The following is a 25,117-nucleotide window of genomic DNA, read 5'->3' on the forward strand; positions in this document are numbered from 1 at the left end:
CAGAAAGATGAACGCAGTGAAGTACAGAGAGATCCTGGAGTGCTCAGGATCTCAGACTGGGCTGAAGGTTCACCTTCCAACACGACAGTGACCATAAGCACACAGCCAAGACACAGGAGTAGCTTAGGAGCAACTCCATGAATGTCCTTCAATGGCCCAGCCAGAGTCCTGACTGAAACCCAACTGAACACCTCTGGAGAGACCTGAAAATGGCTGTACACCAACGTTCCCCATCAAACCTGACAGAGCTGCGGAGGATTTGCACAGATGAGTGGCAGAAAATCCACAAATCCAGGTGTGAAAAACTCGTTGCATCATTACCAAGAAAACTCATGGCTGTATTCGCTCAAAAAGGTGCTTCTACTATAGTACTGAGCAAAGGGTCTGAATACTTATGTCCATTTGATATTTCAGTTTTTTTTTTTTTTTTATAAATTTGCAAAAAATGTCTATAATTCTGTGTGTGTGCTGTCAATATGGGGTACTGAGTGTAGATTCATGAGGAACAAAAATGAATTTACATAATTTCAGCATGAAACTACAACATGACAAATGGTTAAAAATTGAAAGGGGTCTGAATACTTTCTGAATGCACTGAATACATACCCCCACACACACACACACCCACAATGGAGGAGGGATTTGCACCTGACAAGTGGCAACAGTGCTACCCAGTACTCCTGTTTCCCATAAACATGCCGCTGGATGGACTGACAACCATAAGTTACTCATAATGCGCTTGTGGTACCAACCAGCCGCCCCATCGGGTTCATGCAGGAGCTTCACTTGTTGAAGTTTCTATTTGGAAAAACATGGTGAGGATCTTAAGCTGGAGTCTTAGTACATTCATTGGCCTGACCTGTGCACACCCCCCCCAACACTACAAGCACCCCTGCCCCTTCCCCCTCCATTCCAGAAATAGAAACAAATGCAAGTCCTTTTCAGATGAAAGCCAAGTTCAAGAAAGACAAATTGAGCCAGTGAGGGGCACTGAAGTCAGCCATATATGACAAATGAGCCGTTTCTCAAGCAGTGACTTTGAGCTATTAAGGGAAATATTTTGGACTGATTTAGAGATATAGTTATGAATAAAAGAGAAATAGCTTGAAAGCACAGAACTCGTTAGGCTTTTTTTTTATCACACTTTACCAGTTTAAAGAACAGTGAACTACTAAAATAAAGGAAAAACATGGGACAATAGCACAAGATGGAGAAGGCTTTGCTCCTCAGGCCAGAAAATGTTAAACTCAAATAAAAACATGTGTATCAATACCCCCTAGTGGTAACATAAGGTTACAGCAGTTGTTTTGTCCCATTCTCATTTCCAGTGTTGTTCATTGTAAATATAAGGCTTGCTTTAAAAAAATAAACATACCTTTTTACCATCCTTTCCCCCTGAAGATTGTTAGCAGATAATGTATTAAAGTTACGTGTTATAGACTGTATTCCCTGTGAAGTTGTACTTTAGTCATTTGACATTAAATATTTTCACAAGGTCTAGTGCTCTGTATGCATTATCCATTATGTCTGCTTTACTTTCTCTAGTCATAGGGTGAGCAGATAGTCCATGTCCGGGGAGACACTTTGAGATACTTCAGGTTTATAAACTACTTTAAAACTGAAAGGCTCCTGTGTTTGGCTAAATAGTTCAGTTTTTCTTGCGCTGTGACTGATGTGTTTCCTTGATTGAAAGACTCATCCAGCTGTATTACATTAACATTAGTGACATGTGCATGATTATAGGACTGACCAGTCAGCACACAGTAAGAACTGGGTGCTAAAGTGAAATTCAGGTCCTTCTAATTGAAATGGTAGTTTCTGTTCTAGCACACTTGTAATTGAAAGACTGCAGGTTCGAATCCCTGACCAGCAAGGCACAACTGAGGTACCCTGAGTAAGATACTGCTCCCCTGGCGCTGAATTAGCTGTCCCTGCTATGTCACACTGTCACATATGAGTTAAATGCGGAGAACACATTTCGTTGTTGTGTGCTGTGGTATGTCAACAATGACAATTAATCATTAAAATAGATAAAGAACTCGGTGCTCAAGTGAAATTCAGGTCCTTTTAATTGAAATGGTAGTTTCTGTCCCAGCTCAACATGTCCTCACTGACATGGATTATCTGGTGACCTTTTGTAGCGGCAGTGTTAGCTGCAGGATCCACTACTGCATAGGCCACCGTTTCTTACTGTGTTTCTGTCAGGGTCAGCCCCTGTTGTCACTCTGTGTCCCCGTTTGACCAGCAGGCGTTGCTGGTCATCCCATCCTTCATGTTAGTCTTTGTGTTTTCCTCCCTATTCTCTGTTGGCCTTATGGTTCAACACGTTGAGTAGCCAGTTCTCTGTGTGCCCTTCTGTTCTGTGTTTGAATCCCACCACCCCTGTTTTTGTAATTTGCTCCCTAGTGTTTCATTTGAGTTTCTCTAGTTCTTGTGTCTGATTTTGTAGTTGGTTGTTTTGTTCCTTGTGCCCCTGCTTGTGTCTTTACCTGTTTGTAATTCCTTAGTGTTGGTTTCTGTTTCCCTGTGTCCTTGGTTAGTTCTTAGTTTCCCTGTGTTGTTCCTTTGAGTTAATTAGTTTCACCTGTGCCCTGTTTCTCTGGTCTCTGTTAATTAGTCTCACCTGTCCTGTGTTAGTCTTATTACCCAGTTTGGTTTCTGTATTTAAGTCCCTGCTTCTGTTTTGTTCCCTAGTGGTTCGTTGGTTTTTTTTGATTGTGTTTGATTTGTATAGAGAAGTTTGTGTGATGTGTGTATTTTGCTCACCTGCCCAGTTTTTGTTATTTAGTCTTTATTTATCCCCTTTAGTTTTTGACCCTCGTGGTCCTTTCGGTTTTGTTGTGTTTGTAGTGTTTTCTGTTTTATTTAATAAACCCCATTTTTTTGTTCTGGGAGCTGCCAGTGGGTCGTCCACCCTTTTTGTGCACTATGCCTCGTTCTCGCACCCGAGCCGCCCGGATCCTTGACAGTTTCACTAACTAAACTGCAGAGCAGATTGTCTCGTTAGATAAGGGATCCACTCAGCATTCTTTATTGTGACACTTTTTTACACAAATTAGCTTACATCAATCATGGTTAAACGCCACTGCCCCCTCGGACGGCAGTGCTACTTCAGTCACAATCCGTTCTTGATGCAGGGGGTTGAGGTTGAGATGCAGTAATGCCGTCATGCAAAGCAAGCAGCCAGCCTTTGATACCTCCTAGATTACTGGCAGTGTAGGATTTACTGTGGGCAACTCTGTCGGGTTCGAGAATGGACAAGGTTCTCTGGCACCACACATTTTTACAAGTTTGCGTGCTAAGAGCTCACAAAATGTAGTGGTTTTGATAAATGCTCATGGCTAAGGGCCCGCATTAAGGCTAATCTGGAAACATTTGCTGAGTAAGTGGTTGGGAGATAAGAAACAGAGGGGAGTTGGGGGGGGGGGGCTTACCAGCACCTACCAGGAGTCCTCTCACCTCCCCCTGTGAATTTTGATGGGTCATTCCATCTGTGGATTGGCCAGAAAAGCAAAGTGCAGCTGCAGGGACTTCTGTGGTCTGTAACTCACTCTTCAGTTCCCCGATCTGTCAAAGGATCTTGTCAGCTCTCCAGTAGACCATGGTAGTCTGTGAAAGATGCCCCAGGACCAGCCGGAATGTGAGACAGAAACCTCTCTACCACGTTTTAATGCCTCCCCTGCAAATGGACAACCTTTGCTTTCTACCAAATGAATGCTGCTCTTGACTCTGTGACCCAGAAGCAGTGACTTTTATTCTGTACAGTGGAAACAAATATTGAAGATAAACACATGCCTGAAATGGAGAAAGCTGATAACCAGAACGTGGAGAGAGTACAACTTCCCTCAGGATCTATCAGACACCCGGAGAGGAGTTTCCTGTTAGCCCTGAATTACGATAATTAATGTTCATCCATCCCCCACTTACTAATGGCTTACTTAGCACCATGTTGTGAGGTAATATTAAATGTGGAAGTTAAAAGCGACAATTCAAGGTTGTGTAAAGCCCATTTTCAGCGCCAGCACGTCCCACAACCCAGGAAAGGATGTTGCTTTCGATTTCAGCCGTCACCCAACGCTCCGTGACGATGACTGATGAGGCCTTTCCTAGGGGCCACGTTTGAAGAAATTGATCATGCCTTTTCCTTGAAAGTCATCTTTGTCCACTGCAGACACACACTCACACAGTATTACATGTCCATCAGAAGCAGGGGGGTGTGAAATAGCAGCAATCCTGACTCCCAAGCCACCATACCATCCTCCAGACAAACCAGTAAATTAAAAAAACATCATTGTAAGAGAAAGCTTGGATATTTTTTGTATATACAGTGCCCATGAAAAGTCTTGGGACGCTTGCTTAATTCAGTAAAAATATTGCAGATTTATTGATTATGTGACAAAAATAATTACTTTGTTTGTTTACATGTGTATATCACATTAAAAACAACCAGTAGTTTTAAGTACAACATTCATTTCAAGTAGTTATAAATTGAAACCCAAGTTATAGTTCTGAAACAGCTGAGTTAGGAAGTTCATTGACAAGCAGTCTCACTGGGGGCTTCATGATTAGTAACATATTTGCAATAACATAAAGGGCCAAACATCTGTGTTTAGTATCACTTTGGGAGCCAATGACAGTCGTTTCAATTAATAGCAAAATAGCAAGGACAGAACTGAATGAGAGTCAAAACATTATGAAAATGTCAGTGTAGAAGATATGTTCAAATATTTTAAACATTGCTTGTCAATGGACTTCTGTTATGAATCCAATACATTTGCGACGTTTTTACAGAATTAAGGAAACGTCCCAAGACTCACTGTATGGTTTGTATGAAACAACATCTTAGATTAAAATGTTTCAAGCTCCATACTCATCCCCCTGAGATGCAGAGAAAAAAAGTTTCCTTGATATTGATTAAAATTTAGATATGACTGGATGAGGAAATTGGCAAGGTCACACCCCTCAAACATCTTAAAGCTCATCTTTAAATAGCAAAAGGACTTACAGGACCTGATAGAGTGCCATGTAGAGTATGAGAGACATGAGCAAAAACTATTTGCTCTACAGAGGACAAAAATGAATTTCTCGATCTCAGAAGGATATTGAGAAAAAGGTGCAGTAGATGTATCAAGTAACACAACTGCGGAGAATTAATGTCCATTTACAGCCATGGAGGTGAAGGTTCCTTGATGAAAATGCCTTTAAGCAGGAAAGCGATGGAGGAAGAAGACAATTTAGCGCCACCGAGAACCACTATTATAGGAGTTTGTTATGGCTAAGGCCATCTCATGTCCGTACATCTTCCTTAAACCAATGCAGTATTACAGTGGTACAGAGTCTGTCGCCTGAATTAAGTAAATATGACAGAGAACCGAAACTATCACAGGACAAACATTCACACTCAAGACCACAGAGATACAAATTCACGTATTTGCGTATCTTTGGACTGTGGAGGACATTGGCGATTTTATCGGGGGGCGTTGGGGGTACAATTGCAACCTCTACTGGTCAGATGCTATTTGAATAACGCGCCCTTAAAATAACAGTGAAGTACTGCATCATTGACTTCAGCCCAGGTTTTTGTTGGCCGATCTCGCAATTGTGTTTCACTGCCTCAGGATAGCCATGCAACAACAATGCACTAGACACCTACTCATTTGAAGATGAACATGCCCAGGGACACTAAAAAGGGTACAATTACATCTGCTATTTAAACAACATGGGCGCTGGATGGGCGAATGACAACTGCATTGGGCTCATGCCAGCAAAGACAATTGCATTATGCCTGCAGCCGATTAAAACTATCCATCCATCCATCCATCCATCCGTCCTTTTCCTATACGAAAAAAATGTAATTATTTTGCAAGGTTATATTTGAAAATGCAGCTTGTGGTAGTTACATAAATGTGTAATAATAATTTATTGTTGCAGAAGTTCCAGTCCTATGTAATTTTTGTTTTTCTTGTGTTAAACCCTGTATAAGATAGGCTTTTAAAACACCATATAATAAAGGTTTTTTCTATTTTTATGGCTTAATGGTTAGGGACGCACACTTGTAATTGAAAGATTGCAGGTTCAAATCCCCGACCAGGCAGGCACCACTGAGGTACCCTGAGCAAGGTACCGCCCTCAAGCACTGCTCCCTGGGCGCTGTCACATATGGGTTAGATGCAGAGAACACATTTCGTTGTTGTGCACTGTGTGCTGTGGTGTGTCAACAATGACCACTGATCACTAAATAAATTCAACCTATTTGGTTGGACAAGAGTGTTTTCAGTCAGATACTCCTTCAGTTCTGCAATAAGGACCATTACAGGAGGTCATTCCTGCCCAAGGCAGTAACCATCTATAATGAATCCTCTCTGTGCCGGAATAGGAGTCTCCTCCTCTGAGACAGTGCATAATGCACAATGCACATTTACATTTATTTTGCACATGAAAGGTAAATCTCAATTGTAAAGTTTTTTCATGTAGTATACTAGCTTTGCATATTTGTACATAAATATATTTATAATACTGTGTTTTGTCTACCTTTGTGCCTGCCTCATGTCTATGTGTTTCTGTCATTTATGTAAATTGCTACTGTAACACAAAAAAATCCCCTTGTGGATAAAGTAATCTGATTCTGAATAAAGTATTTTTTTCTTAGTTTACAAATGTATCTGGTTGTGTTCTATCACCTTGCACCCCCTGGGAGAGTCCCCTATAGTGGGGGATCTCTGGGAAACCCATGCAACTGAAGAAGAACATGCAAATGGTACACACACACACACACACACACACACACACGCACACACACACACATGCACACACACACACATGCACACACACACAGACACACACACACACACACATGCACATACAAACAGACACACACACACAAATACACAAACAGACACATGCACACACACACACTGACACACGCGCACACTCAGACATACGCGCACACACAAACGAGACACACACACAGGCACACGCACGCACACACAAACAGACACACACACAGACACACGCACGCACACACAAACAGACACACACACAGGCACACGCACGCACACACAAACAGACACACACACACACAGACACACGCACGCACACACATACACACACACAGGCTGAAATCAAACCTACAAGCACACTGTCAAGCTATTTAAGAACTGCTATAAATCTTTGAAATGGGAAGTTTGTTTACACATATCCTGAAAGATCGCTGTGGATATCTAGCAGATCTGTCACTGAGCGGCAGACTATCTGTTTCTTCCTGTGTGATAGAATGGTGAGGATGTGGAAATGAGATGGTCTGTGGAAAAGAAAATCCAGTCTTCATAACATCTTTATGCCAATGGGAGCAGAGCAGATGAGCTTTGGTGTTCATGTCATTGCTGACATGTGAGCCCTCACTTGGCATTTAGGATGCGAATCCTACAGATGAATAATGTGGCTCACAACAAGCTTGCAGTTATGCATCCCTCAGAAAACAGCGAACAACCAGACAAAATCACCAGCTGCAATTTTATCCACTGACTGAGTGAATCTTGGATGTTGACGACTCTCGTGGGGGGAAATGTGTTGTTGATCACAAAAAGCTGTTACGTCAGGAACATTAGCTCAAGTTTTTGCCCTGAGGAATGTATTCCCTGTGTTTGTTAATCCTAAAGTACTTTATCTCACAAAATAAGTGTTCCATAAAATACTAATATATTTCTTTTCAAAGCTACAAACTTTTTGTAACAAGTACATTTACAGCTTCAAATGTGGCAATTCAATGAATTATACTGAGCATACAAACTGCTCCTTGCTTTAAACAGCCTGACCAGATGAGTTCAAGTAAAAATTACGATTCATAAATGGTATGACCCTGTTAAATCCACTTCAGTTATTATATTTGATAGGGAGAGATATTCCCTTGTGCCTGTAGTTTCCAGGATAGGCTGCGGACCCCCCATGACCTTAAATAGGATAAGTGGGTGTCTGAAATGGATACTTGAATGGATAGAAGGAGACAAGAAAAAGGAGATTTTTTTTTTTACTTTAGATGTCTGTCAGCGTGGAAGACAAAAGCAACATTACAATGCCATCCAAATTTTTTCACGCTTTATAAAGAAGGCTATATAAAGGTCTTGTTGTTTATCAGTCAACTACGGTGTTCATTGTCACTGGAGTATAAATGTTTGTTGTTGTTGAATAACAATGTATTTTCATTTTAAGGAGCAGTAACTTTACTGTCTACAGGGGGTTTTGGGTAAATACCCTACACCCCTCAAACTGTGCTTGGCTCCTCCTACTGCTAGATTCGCTTCACAATCAGGCAAGTGCTTAGTGCCCTCTAATGATGACTCTCACTTTTCCAAGGAATATTGTGATTTTTATAATCCTATTTGATTGGAAATTTTAAGGACAATTACTCGACCAAACAATTGTCATTGGTGGACCGTCAATAAAAATGATATAATTTATTATATATATTATATTATAAAATAATAATATATGATGTCTATTGTACTGTGTGTGTGTGTATATATAAATATATACACTCACCTAAAGGATTATTAGGAACACCATACTAATACGGTGTTTGACCCCCTTTCGCCTTCAGAACTGCCTTAATTCTACGTGGCATTGATTCAACAAGGTGCTGAAAGCATTCTTTAGAAATGTTGGCCCATATTGATAGGATAGCATCTTGCAGTTGATGGAGATTTGTGGGATGCACATCCAGGGCACGAAGCTCCCGTTCCACCACATCCCAAAGATGCTCTATTGGGTTGAGATCTGGTGACTGTGGGGGCCATTGTAGTACAGCGAACTCATTGTCATGTTCAAGAAACCAATTTGAAATGATTTGAGCTTTGTGACATGGTGCATTATCCTGCTGGAAGTAGCCATCAGAGGATGGGTGCATGGTGGTCATAAAGGGATGGACATGGTCAGAAACAATGCTCAGGTAGGCCGTGGCATTTAAATGATGCCCAATTGGCACTAAGGGGCCTAAAGTGTGCCAAGAAAACATCCCCCACACCATTACACCACCACCACCAGCCTGTACAGTGGTAACAAGGCATGATGGATCCATGTTCTCATTCTGTTTACGCCAAATTCTGACTCTACCATTTGAATGTCTCAACAGAAATCGAGACTCGTCAGACCAGGCAACATTTTTCCAGTCTTCAACTGTCCAATTTTGGTGAGCTCGTGCAAATTGTAGTCTCTTTTTCCTATTTGTAGTGGAGATGAGTGGTACCCGGTGGGGTCTTCTGCTGTTGTAGCCCATCCGACTCAAGGTTGTGCGTGTTGTGGCTTCACAAATGCTTTGTTGCATACCTCGGTTGTAACAAGTGGTTATTTCAGTCAAAGTTGCTCTTCTATCAGCTTGAATCAGTCGGCCCATTCTCCTCTGACCTCTGCATCAACAAGGCATTTTCGCCCACAGGACTGCCGCATACTGGATGTTTTTCCCTTTGCACACCATTCTTTGTAAACCCTAGAAATGGTTGTGCGTGAAAATCCCAGTAACTGAGCAGATTGTGAAATACTCAGACCGGCCCATCTGGCACCAACAACCATGCCACGCTCAAAATTGCTTAAATCACCTTTCTTTCCCATTCTGACATTCAGTTTGGAGTTCAGGAGATTGTCTTGACCCGGACCACACCCCTAAATGCATTGAAGCAACTGCCATGTGATTGGTGGATTAGATATTTGCATTAATGAGAAATTGAACAGGTGTTCCTAATAATCCTTTAGGTGAGTGTATATATATATATATATACACACACACACACACACACACACACACATATGGGTTGTGTGAGTGGATTAGGTTTATATTACATTTATGTAATAAAAACCTCTTATTTTGACTTTGTGGGGACCTTTTGCCAAAAGACTTGCATTTTGTTGGTTACTTGTGGTTCAGGTTAGGGCTGGGTAGGGGTTAAGGTTGTCATTGTTGGGATTAGGGCTTAGCCCATAGAAATGAACTTGTGCGTGTCTGTGTGTGTGTATACGGTAGCCATTCCAGTACAGTTAAATAGGGGGAATACACAGCAGAGTGCACATCAAGCATCTTGTGAATGTAAACAATCACACACAGCATAAAGTGAGAGAGAGAAAGAAAGAGAGAGAGAGAGAGAGAGAGAGAACGAGGCATGGGGACATGTCAGTGTGACTGGGGAGTGTTTAGATCGCAATATTAGCCCAGGAACAGGAAGGTGTGGAGCTGCACTGCAGCCAGGCGGGCAGTGAGGAGAAGGGGGTAGGGCAGGCAGCCCAGGGCCTCCTGCCAGCCATGGGGCTGTGCCACGGCCCAGTGTGCGATTTGCTTTATTGTAAGCAGAACCTTGTCAAATATGCTGTGCAGCTCAACGTGACCTACAGCAGCCTGAGGGATCACTCTCACAGATATTTGCCATAGTACATATTTAAACATGCCCATTTTTGTGTATGACTGCTGATTCTAATGTGATGTGGGAGACCTTCCACGACCCTGAAGGGTAGGTTGCTGAGGGTAGAGTTGGTGTTGCGGGTATGCCCAAAAGGAGGCGTTTAGTCTCGCAGGGCACCTTGGATATTACTGAGAGGAGTCACAGCGCACGGCTTGATGGCAACTCCGGTCTGCACCGGGAACTGAAAAGGACGCCTGCGAGGGCACTGGGGGCAGATAAGGAGGCGTTTGTTAGGGGGATCTGTGAGCGAGTGACACTGTCTATGGTCTAATGACCTGCGTCCTGCTTACAGAGGAATTGAAGCAGTTGTGACCCACTTTGGTTATTGTTATTGGTTATTGGTTTGGTTATTGGTTATTGTTTGGTTATTTGGTTATTTTGGTTATTTGGTTATTAAACAGGTTATTGTGACCCAGAGACTTTGAGCAGCTTTGTAAAGCTGATCCTCAGGCTAGGACGTTGAACATCTCTGGGTCCAAGGTTCTTGAGGCAGATCCTCTGAGATATCTAAGAGTCAAATCCCTTGCCAGGGCTGCCAACTCTCACGCATCTGGTGTGACACTCACGCTTTCGGACTCTCACGCTCGTGCAAGAAATCTTACGGCAAATTTATATTATTACATTATAAACCTAAAATTAGCTGAAGCAAAAGCGTTGGGGTAGTTTGCAAAACCTACAGACCATTTACAAGGGAATAAAACTGTCACAAAGGTGTAAATGCGTGTGCGGACTTGTCTGAAATCGAAAATCTCACGCCAACCGGCTGACCAAAGTTGACAGCCCTGCCTTGCACTAGGAGGAATTGGACCTCTGGACAAAAGCGTGTGCTAAATAAATAAACATATAGGTAGTCCATCCATTTTCTATAATTCATGAGAACTGGCGCCATCTCGTGCTACACAGAAGTTACTAACCAGGTTATTAATAATGGAGTCCATATACGTTGCGTGTTTTTTTCTTTTCTCTACACGATTACGTTACTAGAACTATTACCTGTTTGCGATTTAAATTTTAAGACAAACTTTGGAAGCTCCATACTTAATAAACGTATCTTTTTTAAAATTTTGCAAACGAAAAATTCTGACTATAGTGACATACATACTTTCGGTTTAATGATCATCTAATTCGGGTGACCGTGATGCTGTTCATTTCACTGGGAAGAATGTTTGGCAGTGATCCATTGAAATAAACATGCTCACAGTCACGCACCAATGACAAAACTGAGTTACCAAAACAAGCAAACATCACTATTTGTGGGAATAAAGTACCCGAGGCATCCATGTGAGCAGAATAAAATCCACAAAATCAGCACAGACCAATCCAAAAACAGTTGGCCGTAAATGATGTTTAATTGTAGGCCTAATTATTACTATTTTGCGAAAAACGATTTATTATATTGCTATAAGCAAGTGCTGCTCTCTGGAAAAATTGTGCATATAATTAAAATTGGCATATTTTTGTTATATTCCACATAATAACATAGCTTACGTATAAAAAAATAGGGACAGTCTAACTACGTCTATGCAAAGCCTGCAACCCGGAAGTAACCGTTCCTACAAATAATGCATAAAAATGAAACCAAGCCTAGGAATATTACTTATTTCACACAGAAAGCGTCATGGAGAAACTATAAGTGTGATAAGGGGAAATCCCGGTGAAAAAAACCGAACTGGTGACATCACCGTCAGCTGGTCCCGCAGGAGACCCGGAAAGGCTCACAGGAAACTCAATGCTCGGCTTATATCTCTGTATGTTAAACTGAATATCTCATTCTGTTTTCCAACTAGTCTGCTATAAAGAAGTGCGTCACTGCCCGTAAGTACATTCCGCCGATCTCCCAGGGTGCACTGTGGTGCTGCAGTAGCAGTGGAAAGTTGTACAGCAGTGATCTGCTTTCTGTCGCGCGGAGGTGATGACGCCGATCCAGCGAGTGAATGTCATGTAGCTGGCTTGGTTCGCAATTCGCCCCTAAACGTTATTTTAAGCGGTAAGTTAGTTAGTGTATGTTGGATTCTCTTATGTGGTATTTATTCTTTTATTCATCGCTTATGAGTGCAGATCTGGGGTTTCAGATTAGGCCTCTGAGACGATTATCCAACCAATGTTTATTCCACCAGCGTGTTATACGAGAGGGATTTCTGAAATATTTAATTTGTCTGGAATCTTTGATCTATTTGATTCCTGTTTGATTTGACACGTCTCAAATTGTCTATTGGATACTCACAGTATTTTTTTACAGTCAAACTGTCATTTTAATCCCTTTATTCTGTAGACTTTTATATTGTGTAAAAACTGTTGTTTTCCTGTGTTCAGCTTGAGGAAGGGAGGTCCTTCTGCGATTCCCGAACTCTACTGCTGATCCATGGCCTCCAGCATTCCAGTGGTGAATGGGGACATATCCCAGGGTCCTCATCAGGTGCCTGGGGGGGAGGCTTCTCCACCCATGGGATCCCTGGAAGAGACCCTTCTGCAGATGACTGTCCTGATCAAGGAAAATCGTGACTTGAAGGGTCAGTGGCTGATTGAAATTTTTCTCTTTATTACATAATTTTATATATAAATTGACACGCATGATGATAAACAATCACACAGCTTTTATAATTATATATACTTGCTAATATATTATATATTCATTTAGTCTATATTAAAAACAAGCTGTCAAAACATGCTTTACTTAGCACAGGAAGCAGGTTTTCTAATGCAATGTGAATAAAATAGAATATTATTTTTCTGGGGGGAGGTACTTCAGGAAGGGGGCAGGCAGATACTGCACTATTGTGCATCAGAGTGTTACATTATCGCTGTCATTCGCTGTATATCTGGGTATATACAATGGAATTTGTGTTCAGGACCATATATGCCAAAACTGGAGGCAGAGCAGTGAGCTAAAACATGTTTCTTCATGGTGTGTGCGGGAGATTTTGAGACAGAATAGGATTTTTCATGAAAAGCCCCATAGCAGTAATATACTGTGAGCATCCCTGTGGTAGGACTGGGTAACTGTACCCTGGGCAATAGACGAAGAAGTACTGCGTATCACAGGGCACACTAATGCAAATAAGAAAATACAGTAAAACCTTGGATTGCGAGTAACTTGGCCTGCGAGTGTTTTGCAAGACGAGCAAAATGTTAAAATATATTTTAACTTGATAAACGAGCAAGGTCTTGCAATATGAGTATTACGTATACGCTTTGTCTGTCGAGCGTCACATGATCACAACTGAGCTGATGGTACTTCTCTCTCTCTCACGCTGCGGGATTGTGGGTAATTGTCTCCCATGCTCCGTCTCAGTCAGCGTCCCTCACTCGTGTAGTCAAAATTTAGTAGAAAAGCACCACCCGAATAAGGGTGTAGCAGTGCCAGCGATTAATCTGCTTAACGACAATGCAATGTCACATTTCTGCGGAATCGAAAAGGAGGCAAAAGTGGCTGTCATTGGATAGGTTCCTTGTTAAAGTCGCACAAAAAGAAAAAGATTCCAGTGAGCCAACAGTTAGCAGTGATTCCGTTATTTAAAGTGAAAGTCGTCCCACAAAATAACCTTCCTCTTCTCCTCTCTCTCGTCTCCCTCACACCATCCACGATTATTTTCAAAGGTAAAGTGCAGGTTAATTTGTTTTATGTATTTTTACTTTATATTTTGTATTAATCATTATCAATATATGAATATTTTTGGGTTGTGGAATGAATCATCTGAGTTTCCATTATTTCTAATCGGAAAATTCGCTTTGATATATGAGTGCTTTGGATTACGAGCACGTTCCTGCAAACGAATTATGCTCGCAATCCGAGGTACCGCTGTAGTAGCCATTTTGATGTGAAGACAAAATGAAAACTCAGGCAGGGAATTGGGTATAATGGTCTAGCCCTGTAGAGGAGGTTACTAATAAATCTTGGGAACCCTATGTGATGGTGACCCCCTCCCCCCATATATAATATATATATTTAAAATGCATAATAAAAAATTCTCCCAGTATATGTATTATACGTGTGTGTGTGTATGATTGACAACAAAAATAAAAATGCTGTCGTATATATCACATAATAAATTATGCATGAAAGTGTCTGTGGAAATGTAAAGCGACCTCCTGTACTTTTATCTCAGGATGCTGGATTTGTCATTAAAAATTAAATTGTTATGACTGTGAACAATGCAGGTATCTGTCAAAGCACTATAAATAAATATATACACACACACACACACACTCCTATCAGTTATTACAAATATGAATTTCAGGTGCAGCACACAACTGAACGTTTATATGGGGCTGGATCGTGGCTCTGCAAATTATGAGCCGCAGTCTCTGTTCACCTCGTACGAGAAAGATGGGAACTAAGATATGGAAGCTATAGGCACAAGGTTGGGAATAACCCATTACAGGCCTATTTGCACCTGTGGACAATTTGGCAACTGAACATGGTTTTGGACTGTGGGGGGAAGCTGGACAACACCTCACGATGACACGAGGAGAGCATGCAAACCTCACACACATGGAAGCAGGGCAGAGAGTCAAACCCTGGTCTCCAGATGTGTGAGACAGCTGTGCTAACCACGGTCTTTGCCTGTACCATATCTCACAACTTCCTTTGTCGTTGCAGAGGCTCTGAAGCAAACTAACTACACAATGAAGGAGCGATTTGAGGGACTGTCAGCGTGGAAGGAGAAACAGAAGGAAGAGAAGAACTTTCTGGAGGGTAAACTAGAGGAGGCCAAGGAGCACGTTATAACTTTGACCAGCCAGAATGAGGAGCTGAAGAGCAGGCTGCAGATCCTGGAGGAGAAAACAGAAGGAGGGCCTGGTTGGGTGAGACACTCTTGCTATTACCCACATTCTTCATTCTGTAGTCTTGGAAGTGAGCGCTATGAGTTGTATTTATGTACATTCTGGTCAAACTGTAGCATAGTCAGCATTATAATGCAGTGTGGGCCTTAGAACAAGCTTTGTGTTGACTGTGGTTTGTTGCAATGAGCATATTGCATAGTGTGGACCAATCTTCTTAACTAAGAGACACTCGAGAGTTTGACTGAAGCTTTGATAAGCGATGGTTGATGTCGGCTTGTTTGCGGCTCCCAGGGTGAGGTGGTCAGCAAGAGCTCTGAAGTGGAGGCCTTGAAGGGACAGATTAGCAGGCTACAGGCGGAGAAGAATGACCTGGTGGCCATGAACTCAGAGCTGCAGCTGAAGATGGGCCAAGGATGCCATGAGGACTCCTTCATTGAGATCAGGATTGCGGTGAGTCACAGGCACAGTATTCGCTCACACTTCTGTTGGTGTTACTCTGTTTGCCACACTTGTGCATCTGTTTGGAAAAACTGTGTGCCACATAAATGTAATGTAAAGACAATGTACAATAACTGCCATTCTAGGTTCTGAGTAATTGCTATAACATCCAAACACATTTGTTCCCTGACATTTGTTCGATAGTTGTGCATCATTTATATTACATTTGCTTAGCTCTTTTAATGGGCTGCAGTAATATGTAGAGGGAGGTTGACATGAAAGCGTTTTGGTTAAGAATCAAGCAGTACTTGGGCCAACCCCGTCCATTAGAAACTGGACTGAATTTGGCCCTTACCATAAGAGTGAAAAGCCTTATCATTGAAATGCAAAACTTTCATGATAGTGACTTCCCTAGAGTGGCTATTGTCCTGTAACAATTTCCAAGTATAATAATGTCCAGGAATTTCCAAAATAAAACCCAGGCACTTACACAGATCTGCATAATGTACAGTTTGAGTAATTCCTCCACTAGAATGATCCGTGGGCTGAATCGGATTTGAAACTTTTTGGACAACATGGTTGAACATGGCTGTCATGATTAAAGGAATCATCACTTTCGCTTTTTATAGGAAAGGCTTAGGGCAACCACTTGTAAGCTGAAGACAAAGCTAGCAAGATATTGAGCCGAAACGCATTAGCGTGGAAAAGATTTTGTTTGTGGGGGTGGGTCCACATTGTTCCACAGCACTGAAGACTTTGACCAGAAACCACTGAAAGCCCTTGGCTACAGTCAGGCCAGATAAAGGAGGCGTAACCAGTATGAGTCAGAGATAAATTACATAATACCTTCATTTGGAAAAGTGTTGTCTAACTTCCTTAACCATTAGTTCTTAACATAACTTTTTACTTCTTAAGTCATACACTTGATCACTGAAGTACTTCTAATTAAAAATTAATTTTTTGGTTGAAGATCTATGAAAAAATTAAAATGGACTAATACAAACAAATCACTAAAGTAGAACTTAAAGTGAAATATTTTATTATATTGTCCCCACTCATCAATGCCTAGCCTTTTATAAAACACACTTTTAGGCATATAGACTGTCACAATGCAGTTTCAGTTACTATGATAATAATGTTATGTCATTTTTGTTGTGCATGTTCTTAGTTTCTTTTTTAAAATGTGCATCTTTCTGTGAAATGTGAGGTTGGTCTGTGGAGGTGAGGTCTGTGTGTAAATGGAGGTTGGTCTGGGGAGGTGAGGTCTGTGTGTAAATGGAGGTTGGTCTGGGGAGGTGAGGTCTGTGTGTAAATGGAGGTTGGTCTGGGGAGGTGAGGTCTGTGTGTAAATGGAGGTTGGTCTGGGGAGGTGAGGTCTGTGTGTAAATGGAGGTTGGTCTGGGGAGGTGAGGTCTGTGTGTAAATGGAGGTTGGTCTGGGGAGGTGAGGTCTGTGTGTAAATGGAGGTTGGTCTGGGGAGGTGAGGTCTGTGTGTAAATGGAGGAGATAGATGAAAATAGCCCAGTATTAGTATTACATTATATGTTTGTGTTACATTATGAGTTACTACACACCCATTCCTGATTTATTTTTACAGTAAATCACTTTTCTTACAAATAAAGATCTGTTAGGTACGTTGACCAAACATTAGCAGTATTAAAGCTTAAATTTGGGACTCTTGCGTTTCATATTCAGAGTAACTCCACATTAATGTGTCATTACCCGGTTTCAGCAGAAAGGAGAAGTTGATGTGGCAACAGGCCTTCCAGGTGCCCAGAAAGACCCAGCCGGACCCAGCTCGTAAGCACCTGAAATCTGTGCCTGGCAGGCAGGAGGAGGCGCTGAGGCGTGTGCACGCTGCTGAAAGCCACTTCCCCACACAGGCCCCAGTTTGACATGACGGCGTCCCGCCTGGAGTCCGAGGAGATCACAGTCAGGCAGCTACTGCAGTCCCTGAGAAAAGAGACCCAGAAGGTGGAGAGGCTGGAGCTGGAGCTCCAGGTGATGAAGGAGAGGTAGGAGCAACGCCTGTCTGCTCCCTTGAGAGTGGATGGGTGGATGGAAGGAAGGAAGGAAGGATGATGATGGATGGAAGGAAGGTTGAATGGATGGATGATGGATGGAGCAATAAAGGCACACACAGTGCACAGGACAAACAAACAAAAACTCAAGACAACATGCAAAGACAACATACATATTACAAACTATATTGTGCGAGAACAAAGAGAGAAACACATAGTTAAGGGGAGATATACGTATGATAAACATGCTACGTGTATGTGGTAATACATGGTTATGTCCACTGCTGTCTCTGTTTTAAAATGAAATGGTGTGCAGACGTGTTCCGGCTGGGGGTGGGAGGTGGGGGCTGGGGGTGGGGGCTGGGGGCTGACACGTCATGGCATTGCAGGGCCTGATGGCAGCGGGTAGAAAGGAGTGGGTGTGGTGCTTCAGGGCACATGGAGGGCTGATGAGTTGTGTGGGGAACGACGGGCTGAACGGACCTTTACCTGTAGGGGGAGCTGGAGCGCGGTGATCCCTGGGGATAATGCTTTTTAGAATGACCGATTATTTTTCAAAATATGCTGTGTGTTTACATAAAGAGGGGACTTTTACTAGAGTAATTAGGTCAGCCGCTTAAAGCAAAATAATGTCCTGTTTTGTTAGGGCTTGATGGATTTGTCTGGTTTATGAAAACAAATAGAAGTTCAAATGAAGGTATGTTAAGCTGTGGAAACACAGAACTTATTTAGATATTTACTTGTAACCTCTACTACCTAGAACGTCACCTGCGGAGCTTGTGAGGATGCGGACTAGCCAGACTCTTAGTGGGCCTGGGAGAGCTCTGTACATGTTTATTTAAGGTGTAAGACTTTTATTTGTCACAAACATGAATGTAGTGGTACAGCAGAAGAGAACTGAAATTGCAGCTACTTCAAGGTATAAGGATAACAAAATTAAATACTATTTTAAAAATGAGTGCTAAAAATGTAGAAACATGTACAAGTAAAGATACAAAATAATAAATAAATAGGAGAAAATAAATGCAGGTTGCAGTTGTAGCTCACTTTACTTGGTGGTGTTAATCATCCTAATGTCCTGGGGGCAGAAGCTTCTCCTCAGCCTCTCAGTCCCGGCCATAAGGCTCCGGAGGTGCCTGCCTAAGCACAGCCACTGCAGCGATTAATAGCACGGCTGCTGAGTGTCTTTGGTAATGCTTGATGCCCTGGACCTACATCCCTGGATGTAGATGTCCTGTAGGGCAGGCAGTTTTGTCCTGGTGATTCTCTCTGTGCACCGTATCACCCACTGCAGGGCTCTGTGGTCCTCGGAGCCGCAGCCGCCACACCAGACAGTGATGCTCCCAGAAAGCACTGATCGCACAGTAGTTCTGTTGAAGGTTTTCTGAAGCACACACGAGTTCTTTCATTTCCACGGCTGCCTCAGATAATGCATCCGCTGCTTAGCATTGCCTACAGTGACACTGTGAAGCCCACAAAAGCGAATTCCCTAAACCGACACTGGCTGGAATAGCACGAATGTGGAAAGGTGTTAATGGAGACACTTGCATACAAAGTGTTGTGTGTAAAATTCTTTAAATCAGACTGTCAGAGCCACCCATGCCAGCAGGAAGGAATGCCGAAAGTCAGACGTCCTTAGTGATGGAGGAGATGAATCCATTGACAGGAGAACCTCTGCGTGAAAATGACGTACTAAACCAGCAGCGGCCTCCTGATGATAAGGAACAGGTACGTCTGGCTTGTCACTGGTCAATAGATTGATAAACTTTATTATTAAAGGTGACCTTATGTGAACATTTTGGTTTTTATGGTCAGAATAGGATAGGACAGGATAGGATGTTATTTATTGATACCCCAAGGGTGAAATTCCTGACTGAAGCTAATGGGACTGATTAATTTGTCATCAGTAGCATGTAGTAGGTATTATGTCATGTACAAATAGTAGGACAACAATGTTAAATTAATAACTCGGTGAAAAACTCAAATATTATCAAGTGATTGAACTGGGCCTAACTTCTCTCTCTTTGTACCTTTTAGGCCACCAATGAGGTGGAAAGTCTGAAGGGGCAGATGATGACACTGTTTAAGGACCTGCAGCAAGCACAGGGCAAATTAGATAGTGCTGAGGACATGAAGAAGAACCTGCAGGACAGGTACAGGAGCGGAGGTGGCACCAGGCAGGGCCCACAGGGAGAAATTAGTTACATAAAAGTCATTAAGTAAAAGGTGATTGAATCCAGTGTTTCCCAATCCGGTTCTAGCAGATCCCCAGACAGTCCACGTTTTTGCTCTCTGATATGGAGCTGGGAGGGTGCAAAAATGTGAACTGTCTGGCAGGGAGATGGGAGGGAGCAAAAATGTGGACTGGATGGGGGTCCCTGAGGACCAAGTTGGGAAACACTGTTTTCATCCATCCTTCCTAGATGTTTATCCAGTGAGTCATGCTGAGTTTTGAGTTTATCCTCCAGACGTAGAGGTGTGAGACTGCAGTGCTACCCACTGAGTCACTTCATGCAGGTACAGGGACGTGGAGCAGGACCGGGCCATGCTGAGGGCCCAGCTGGTGGAGAAGCACCAGGTTCAGGAGGAGAATGAGAGGCTGAAATTGCAGCTGGAGAGCACGCAGTCCCTTGTCAAGTTGGAACAAAAGAAGGCAGAAGATGAGAGGTAACTGGTCATTCAGTCTTGCATAATGGACATTTATGTGTTTTTAGTCATCTATGGAAGATCATGACCAAAAACCCCAATAAGTTGAGAGGTGGATGATCCATCAGTCTTACATAATGGGGTGTTTTCCGTCATGTGTGGAAGATCATGACCAAAAGGTCTGATTATGAAACACACAGTGCTTCTAATGGGGCAGCTTCATACTTTCCTTTGTAGCCCAGGGCTATGGGTCACACATTGTCCCCTGTCTAAAAGCTACTCCAGTTGACTCACTGACTTTCATTGGACCATCAGACTGTTCATGGTTTACCCTTCCTTGCGTACTCAGTTACATTGACCATTTTTATTTATTTATTTATTTTTTAATTGAACTGTATCTCATTTAAATGTCCCCTACACTACCATAAATGAGAATTGGCTACATGAATTCTGTAGGGATTGATGCTGTTTGCCACTGCAAATCCATGCTGTTGGGGAGGTTCTGCCAAGTGTTTCCCAGGCCCACACAGGGATCGTCCCATGTGGAAACGCCTCTCTCCAAATGGCTTTCCACACATCTCTAAATTATCCTGTTGACCAAAAGGAGACTTATCTCTTTGCAGGAAGAACCTAGCTCAGTTAAAAGAGGCCTACACCAAGCTTTTTGAAGACTACAATGAGATGAAGGAAGAGAGGAAGAAAAAGCAGGTAATGCTTTCCTGTCCTCCAGCTAACTAGCTGTCTTTAGATGGGAAAGTTTGTTTTGTTTTTATTTAAATACAGTTGAGAGGCACTGTGTCTGGATACTGTATGGTATAATTAAGGTATTTCACCCTTAACCCCACCTCCAAAATACTCCAGGGACACCGGATAGGGCTGGTTATGGATTTACTTAATTTATTATTTTGTCCAGAGTGACGTACAAGTGAGTAAAGTTTGGGGTTAGAGGGAGGAGTCTGACAGTGTTTTTGGAGCAGTTGGGATTAAGAACCTTTATAGATATATGATTACTTTGCCTGCTGTGGGATTTGTACCCATGAACATCTGGACAGAGGCAGAGATCCCTAATGTGCTTGTCGCCTTGTAAGGGTGGAGTCCTTGCGTTGCTCTTGACTATGGTGTGGGCGTATGTGCAAAGCAGTACCATGTGTGTGTTCTGCACCGTCACTGCAGCCCCTCACCACGGAGGAAGTGTGTGAGCTCCAGGCCAGGCTGTCCGCTGCAGAGCAGGCCCTGGCCGCGAAGCAGCAACAGATTGATGAGATGAAGCAGGATCTCTTCAAGAAGGAGAAGGAGCTTGACACCATATCTGTGTTCCAGGCACAGGTAATCTCCAAGCACAGTCACCTGGGAGCCGGCCTTGAATCGAGCTAATTTCTTGTGTCTTGGGTCTGGATTGTAGTAGATGCAGAACATTTTCCAGAATGTAAAGGAGGTATAGGCGAAGTTCAAAGTGAGGGCACCTGGTGACCTGTCCTCCTGGCTTTTGAAGGCCGAGGTGTACTCTTCAGACTTCTATGCAGAGAGAGCAGCCCGAGAGAAGATCCACGAAGAAAAGGAGCGCCTGGCTACGCAGCTGGAGTTCCTGATGAAGCAGAACAGTCAGCTTCAGGAGGAGGTGGAGTCCCTAGGCAGGTACAGCCAATCATCTGCCAGAGCCACACAAATCATGTGATCTTGACGAGGCCCTTTTTAAGGAATAAGGTTTCTTCAACAGAGACTAATGGGGCAGTAAACTATAGAAGATTTCAATGTTTGGTGATTTTCAGGAGCATTGTGGTCCAGTGGTTTGTCCCTTGGTACCAGGCAGTGTTCCAGCTACTCTGTTTGTTTATTATTCCAGGCAGTCCCTGAATGCGATGCAGCGGCGACATGTGTCACGGGGGGCCAGCCCACATGGGGGCGCTCTACACAACCAGCAGGGGCCCAGAGGTATGATCCTGTGTGGACCCATCAATAAGATAAAGACGCTGTACTTAGCCAGGATGGCCCTATGGTTGGCACGGAGGCTCAGTGGGTCCCACTGAAGGCACATTCATGCTTCGCGTCTCCACATGCACTTTTGGTCACTCATGGGGAGAAGCAATATAAATTTTGTAATAACAGGTTTGTAGCAGACAGCTGCAGTTGGTGCACGTGTAGCCATGCATGTCTGTATGCATCAACGGCGCACGTACAAGATAATTATTTTGGTATTTCCAGTAGGTGGCAGCACTGACTTTCACAGATCATCAGTCAACGACAAAAGTGTAGAGGAAGAATATGTGTTGTTGTAGTGATGGTGAGCAGTTGTACGAGGAGGGTCGGATGTAGCCGCATATCTAATTTTTCATACCGCCCAGACATTATACCAAGATATATGGTATTTTAAAAGCAGCACTATTCTGGCTTTTTAAAATCTTGGTAATGAAATTCATCGAGCAGGGGCTAAGGAATTTCAAAATACCGTGGTATGCTGTATAACTTCATTACTGCCAAAGCCTAGACCAACAACTTTAAAAACTGTTCATAAAAAGTTTACCCATTTCATTACACTTGGCAGCTTGTATTTGATTGTTGCAATACATCTGCCCTCTCTTGGTCAAAAACACAAGGTTCCACGTGCATGACCATATTCAGCCCGAAAATGGATGCAGAAAAGTGAAGTATGCTCAAGGCATTAGGGGTAGTGCAATCCCTTGCATTATTTATTCTACGTGGTTCATAGGCGTGGTTCAGTGGAGCAGTGGTGAACGAGCCCTGGGGTGAAGCAGACCTTGCCTTGTTGTCCTCAGGTGCCGAGGGCAGAGACTGGCAGCAGCAGGTGAACATCCCAGAGCACGCCTGTCCCAAGTGTAACGAAATCCTCCCCGACCTCGACACCCTGCAGATCCACATCATGGACTGCATCATCTGAGCGCCTGCCCGCTTGTGCTTCCCTCCACTGATAACTTTAAGCACTTAACATATAAGTACAGTAGCTGAAGTAATATATACTGCCCAAATGAAGCAGCGTGTTGCCAGAATATTTGTGTGGGTCACATATTGTGTACAGGCTAGTTGGTGGGATTCCATCCATCAAACCAGAGGAGTGTTTGTGTAAGAGCACCATTACTGTCTATGTCAGGCATACGGGACACAGCATTACATCGAAAGTGTAGTCGTTTGGTCCCACAGCCCAAAGGTATAACTGTCTTGCACCTGTATTCCTGTATCACATGATTTTATACTTATAATTTGTTAGCTATATATGTAGATTCTTCTTTTATAACAGGGAAAATAACCTGCAAATTCCTTAGAATGCAGGACACACTTGCCCTGATAAAATAATTCAAGGTATTTAAGCACAAAATAAAATTTAAAGAACCTAATAGAATATAGTCAAGACAATGGTTGGATTTGGGAATTTATTTCCCCCCCCCCTTTCAGTTTTTATTTAGAAACACATAAAAATGTCATTTGTAATGAAAATGTTTTTCTTTCCTCTGCAAGGACAGGCCTTTGGAAGTTCTGAGTTGCTAGTTGTCTGTTGGAATTAATAAATCACTGTGTGCGAGTGCCTTGTGACGGATAGCTGTCCCATTTGCTGTTAATTATGCTACTTTGCACCTTAATGTTCCCAGTGTTCCAGTAAAGGGGCAACATATTACTGTACTGTGAATCAACCATAAATTTGCCCTCAGCTTGCTGAATGGTGTAGGGAATACATGCCTTTTCCCCATCACCTCCAGACAAATGATATGCTGTAACCAAGGACTATACTCACTGCATGCCCAACAACCACCCTCAGCTGTGACAGCATTTCTGATAGTGTAGTTTGCAGTGCGGCTCATTGCTCAGCCTTGAACTACTAAAACGACTTTTTTGTTTTAATTCTTAGTCAAACCAATACTGATTTACCTTAACAAAGGCATAGGTGTTCAAAAGACTATATACAATGTAATTTAAAAATGTAAATTCTGTTCATTTCGATTTTTAAAGCCGCTTCAACTAATTTTGATTTGAGAAATTACTGGGACAAACTAGAAATAGAGGTTATTTCATTGTAACTTGCATATTGCTTGAACAACAATAAAACAAACGACTTCACTGTTGCTGCAGTGTATTTACACTTGTAATAGTGCCTTCCATTTCTTGTTGCACTCGGATAAGACTCATTCTGGCCAGAAAAGCGAACACAGCTGTGTGACAGGTATGAGAGGAAGAACCTGGGGTGAAAGTCGATAGAATTGGGGTAGCGGCGGGCATCGGTAAGACAGGACTAGACAGAGATGAGGTGGGGTGGTAGTGGACGTTCAGCCGAAGCACGGGTTAAATTGAGGGGACATCAGCTAACAGCAGGGCTATAATCATGCTGAGTCAAGCAAAGCATGTTTTTCCGAGAAAAGGTGAGAAGAAAACAAGTCTTCTCGTCTGTAATACTAATAGATGGGCGGTATCCCACCCATTAGCTAAATATTTAGCCAATTTACGAGATTTTCGATACATCTTCATTCTATCTTCATGTCACATAACATATATGAATCCTGCTTAAAAACTCATTTGATCCTCCTTCGCCCAGGCCCGTAGCCATAAATTTATTTAAAAGTAAGTCCATCAAAATATTGCTCGAATACATACTTAGTCGGGAGCAACTAAGAGCAAAGCACTCTCTTGATGTTTCCGTCGAATTTGGTTACTGCGAAAGTGAAGATCACTCATACACATACATGTAAATAAATCACTTTAAATTAGCCCCATTACACTTATGTAGAGAACTCTGCCAACTGCATCAGCATGTAAAGTCGCCCTACAGAACAGGAC

The 25,117-nt window shown here is 42.6% G+C and overlaps 1 protein-coding gene across 3 annotated transcripts; it reads left to right on the forward strand.

The window, feature by feature from the left end:
* The first annotated feature begins 12,103 nt into the window (after positions 1–12,103).
* LOC111847022 (optineurin-like) lies at positions 12,104–24,408 on the forward strand. Of its 3 annotated transcripts, none has more exons than XM_023817844.2 (14): positions 12,104–12,260; positions 12,759–12,955; positions 15,046–15,251; positions 15,522–15,680; positions 17,401–17,468; positions 17,552–17,683; positions 19,273–19,417; positions 19,727–19,842; positions 20,207–20,356; positions 20,959–21,043; positions 21,509–21,661; positions 21,828–21,970; positions 22,179–22,267; positions 23,110–24,408. In XM_023817844.2, exons 2-14 carry the CDS (start codon positions 12,808–12,810, stop codon positions 23,229–23,231), a joined length of 1,716 nt encoding a protein of 571 aa, XP_023673612.1. In that variant the 5' UTR covers positions 12,104–12,260; positions 12,759–12,807; the 3' UTR covers positions 23,232–24,408. The 3 variants fall into 3 exon arrangements, with proteins under 3 accessions (XP_023673612.1, XP_023673611.1, XP_023673613.1); XM_023817843.2 differs by lacking the exon at positions 12,104–12,260 and adding an exon at positions 12,281–12,432; XM_023817845.2 differs by lacking the exon at positions 12,104–12,260 and adding an exon at positions 12,281–12,432 and having other exon boundaries at positions 17,404–17,468.
* The last annotated feature ends 709 nt before the right edge of the window (positions 24,409–25,117 follow it).

Source organism: Paramormyrops kingsleyae, chromosome 1 (assembly GCF_048594095.1).
Source record: "Paramormyrops kingsleyae isolate MSU_618 chromosome 1, PKINGS_0.4, whole genome shotgun sequence".
Lineage (NCBI taxonomy): Eukaryota > Metazoa > Chordata > Actinopteri > Osteoglossiformes > Mormyridae > Paramormyrops > Paramormyrops kingsleyae.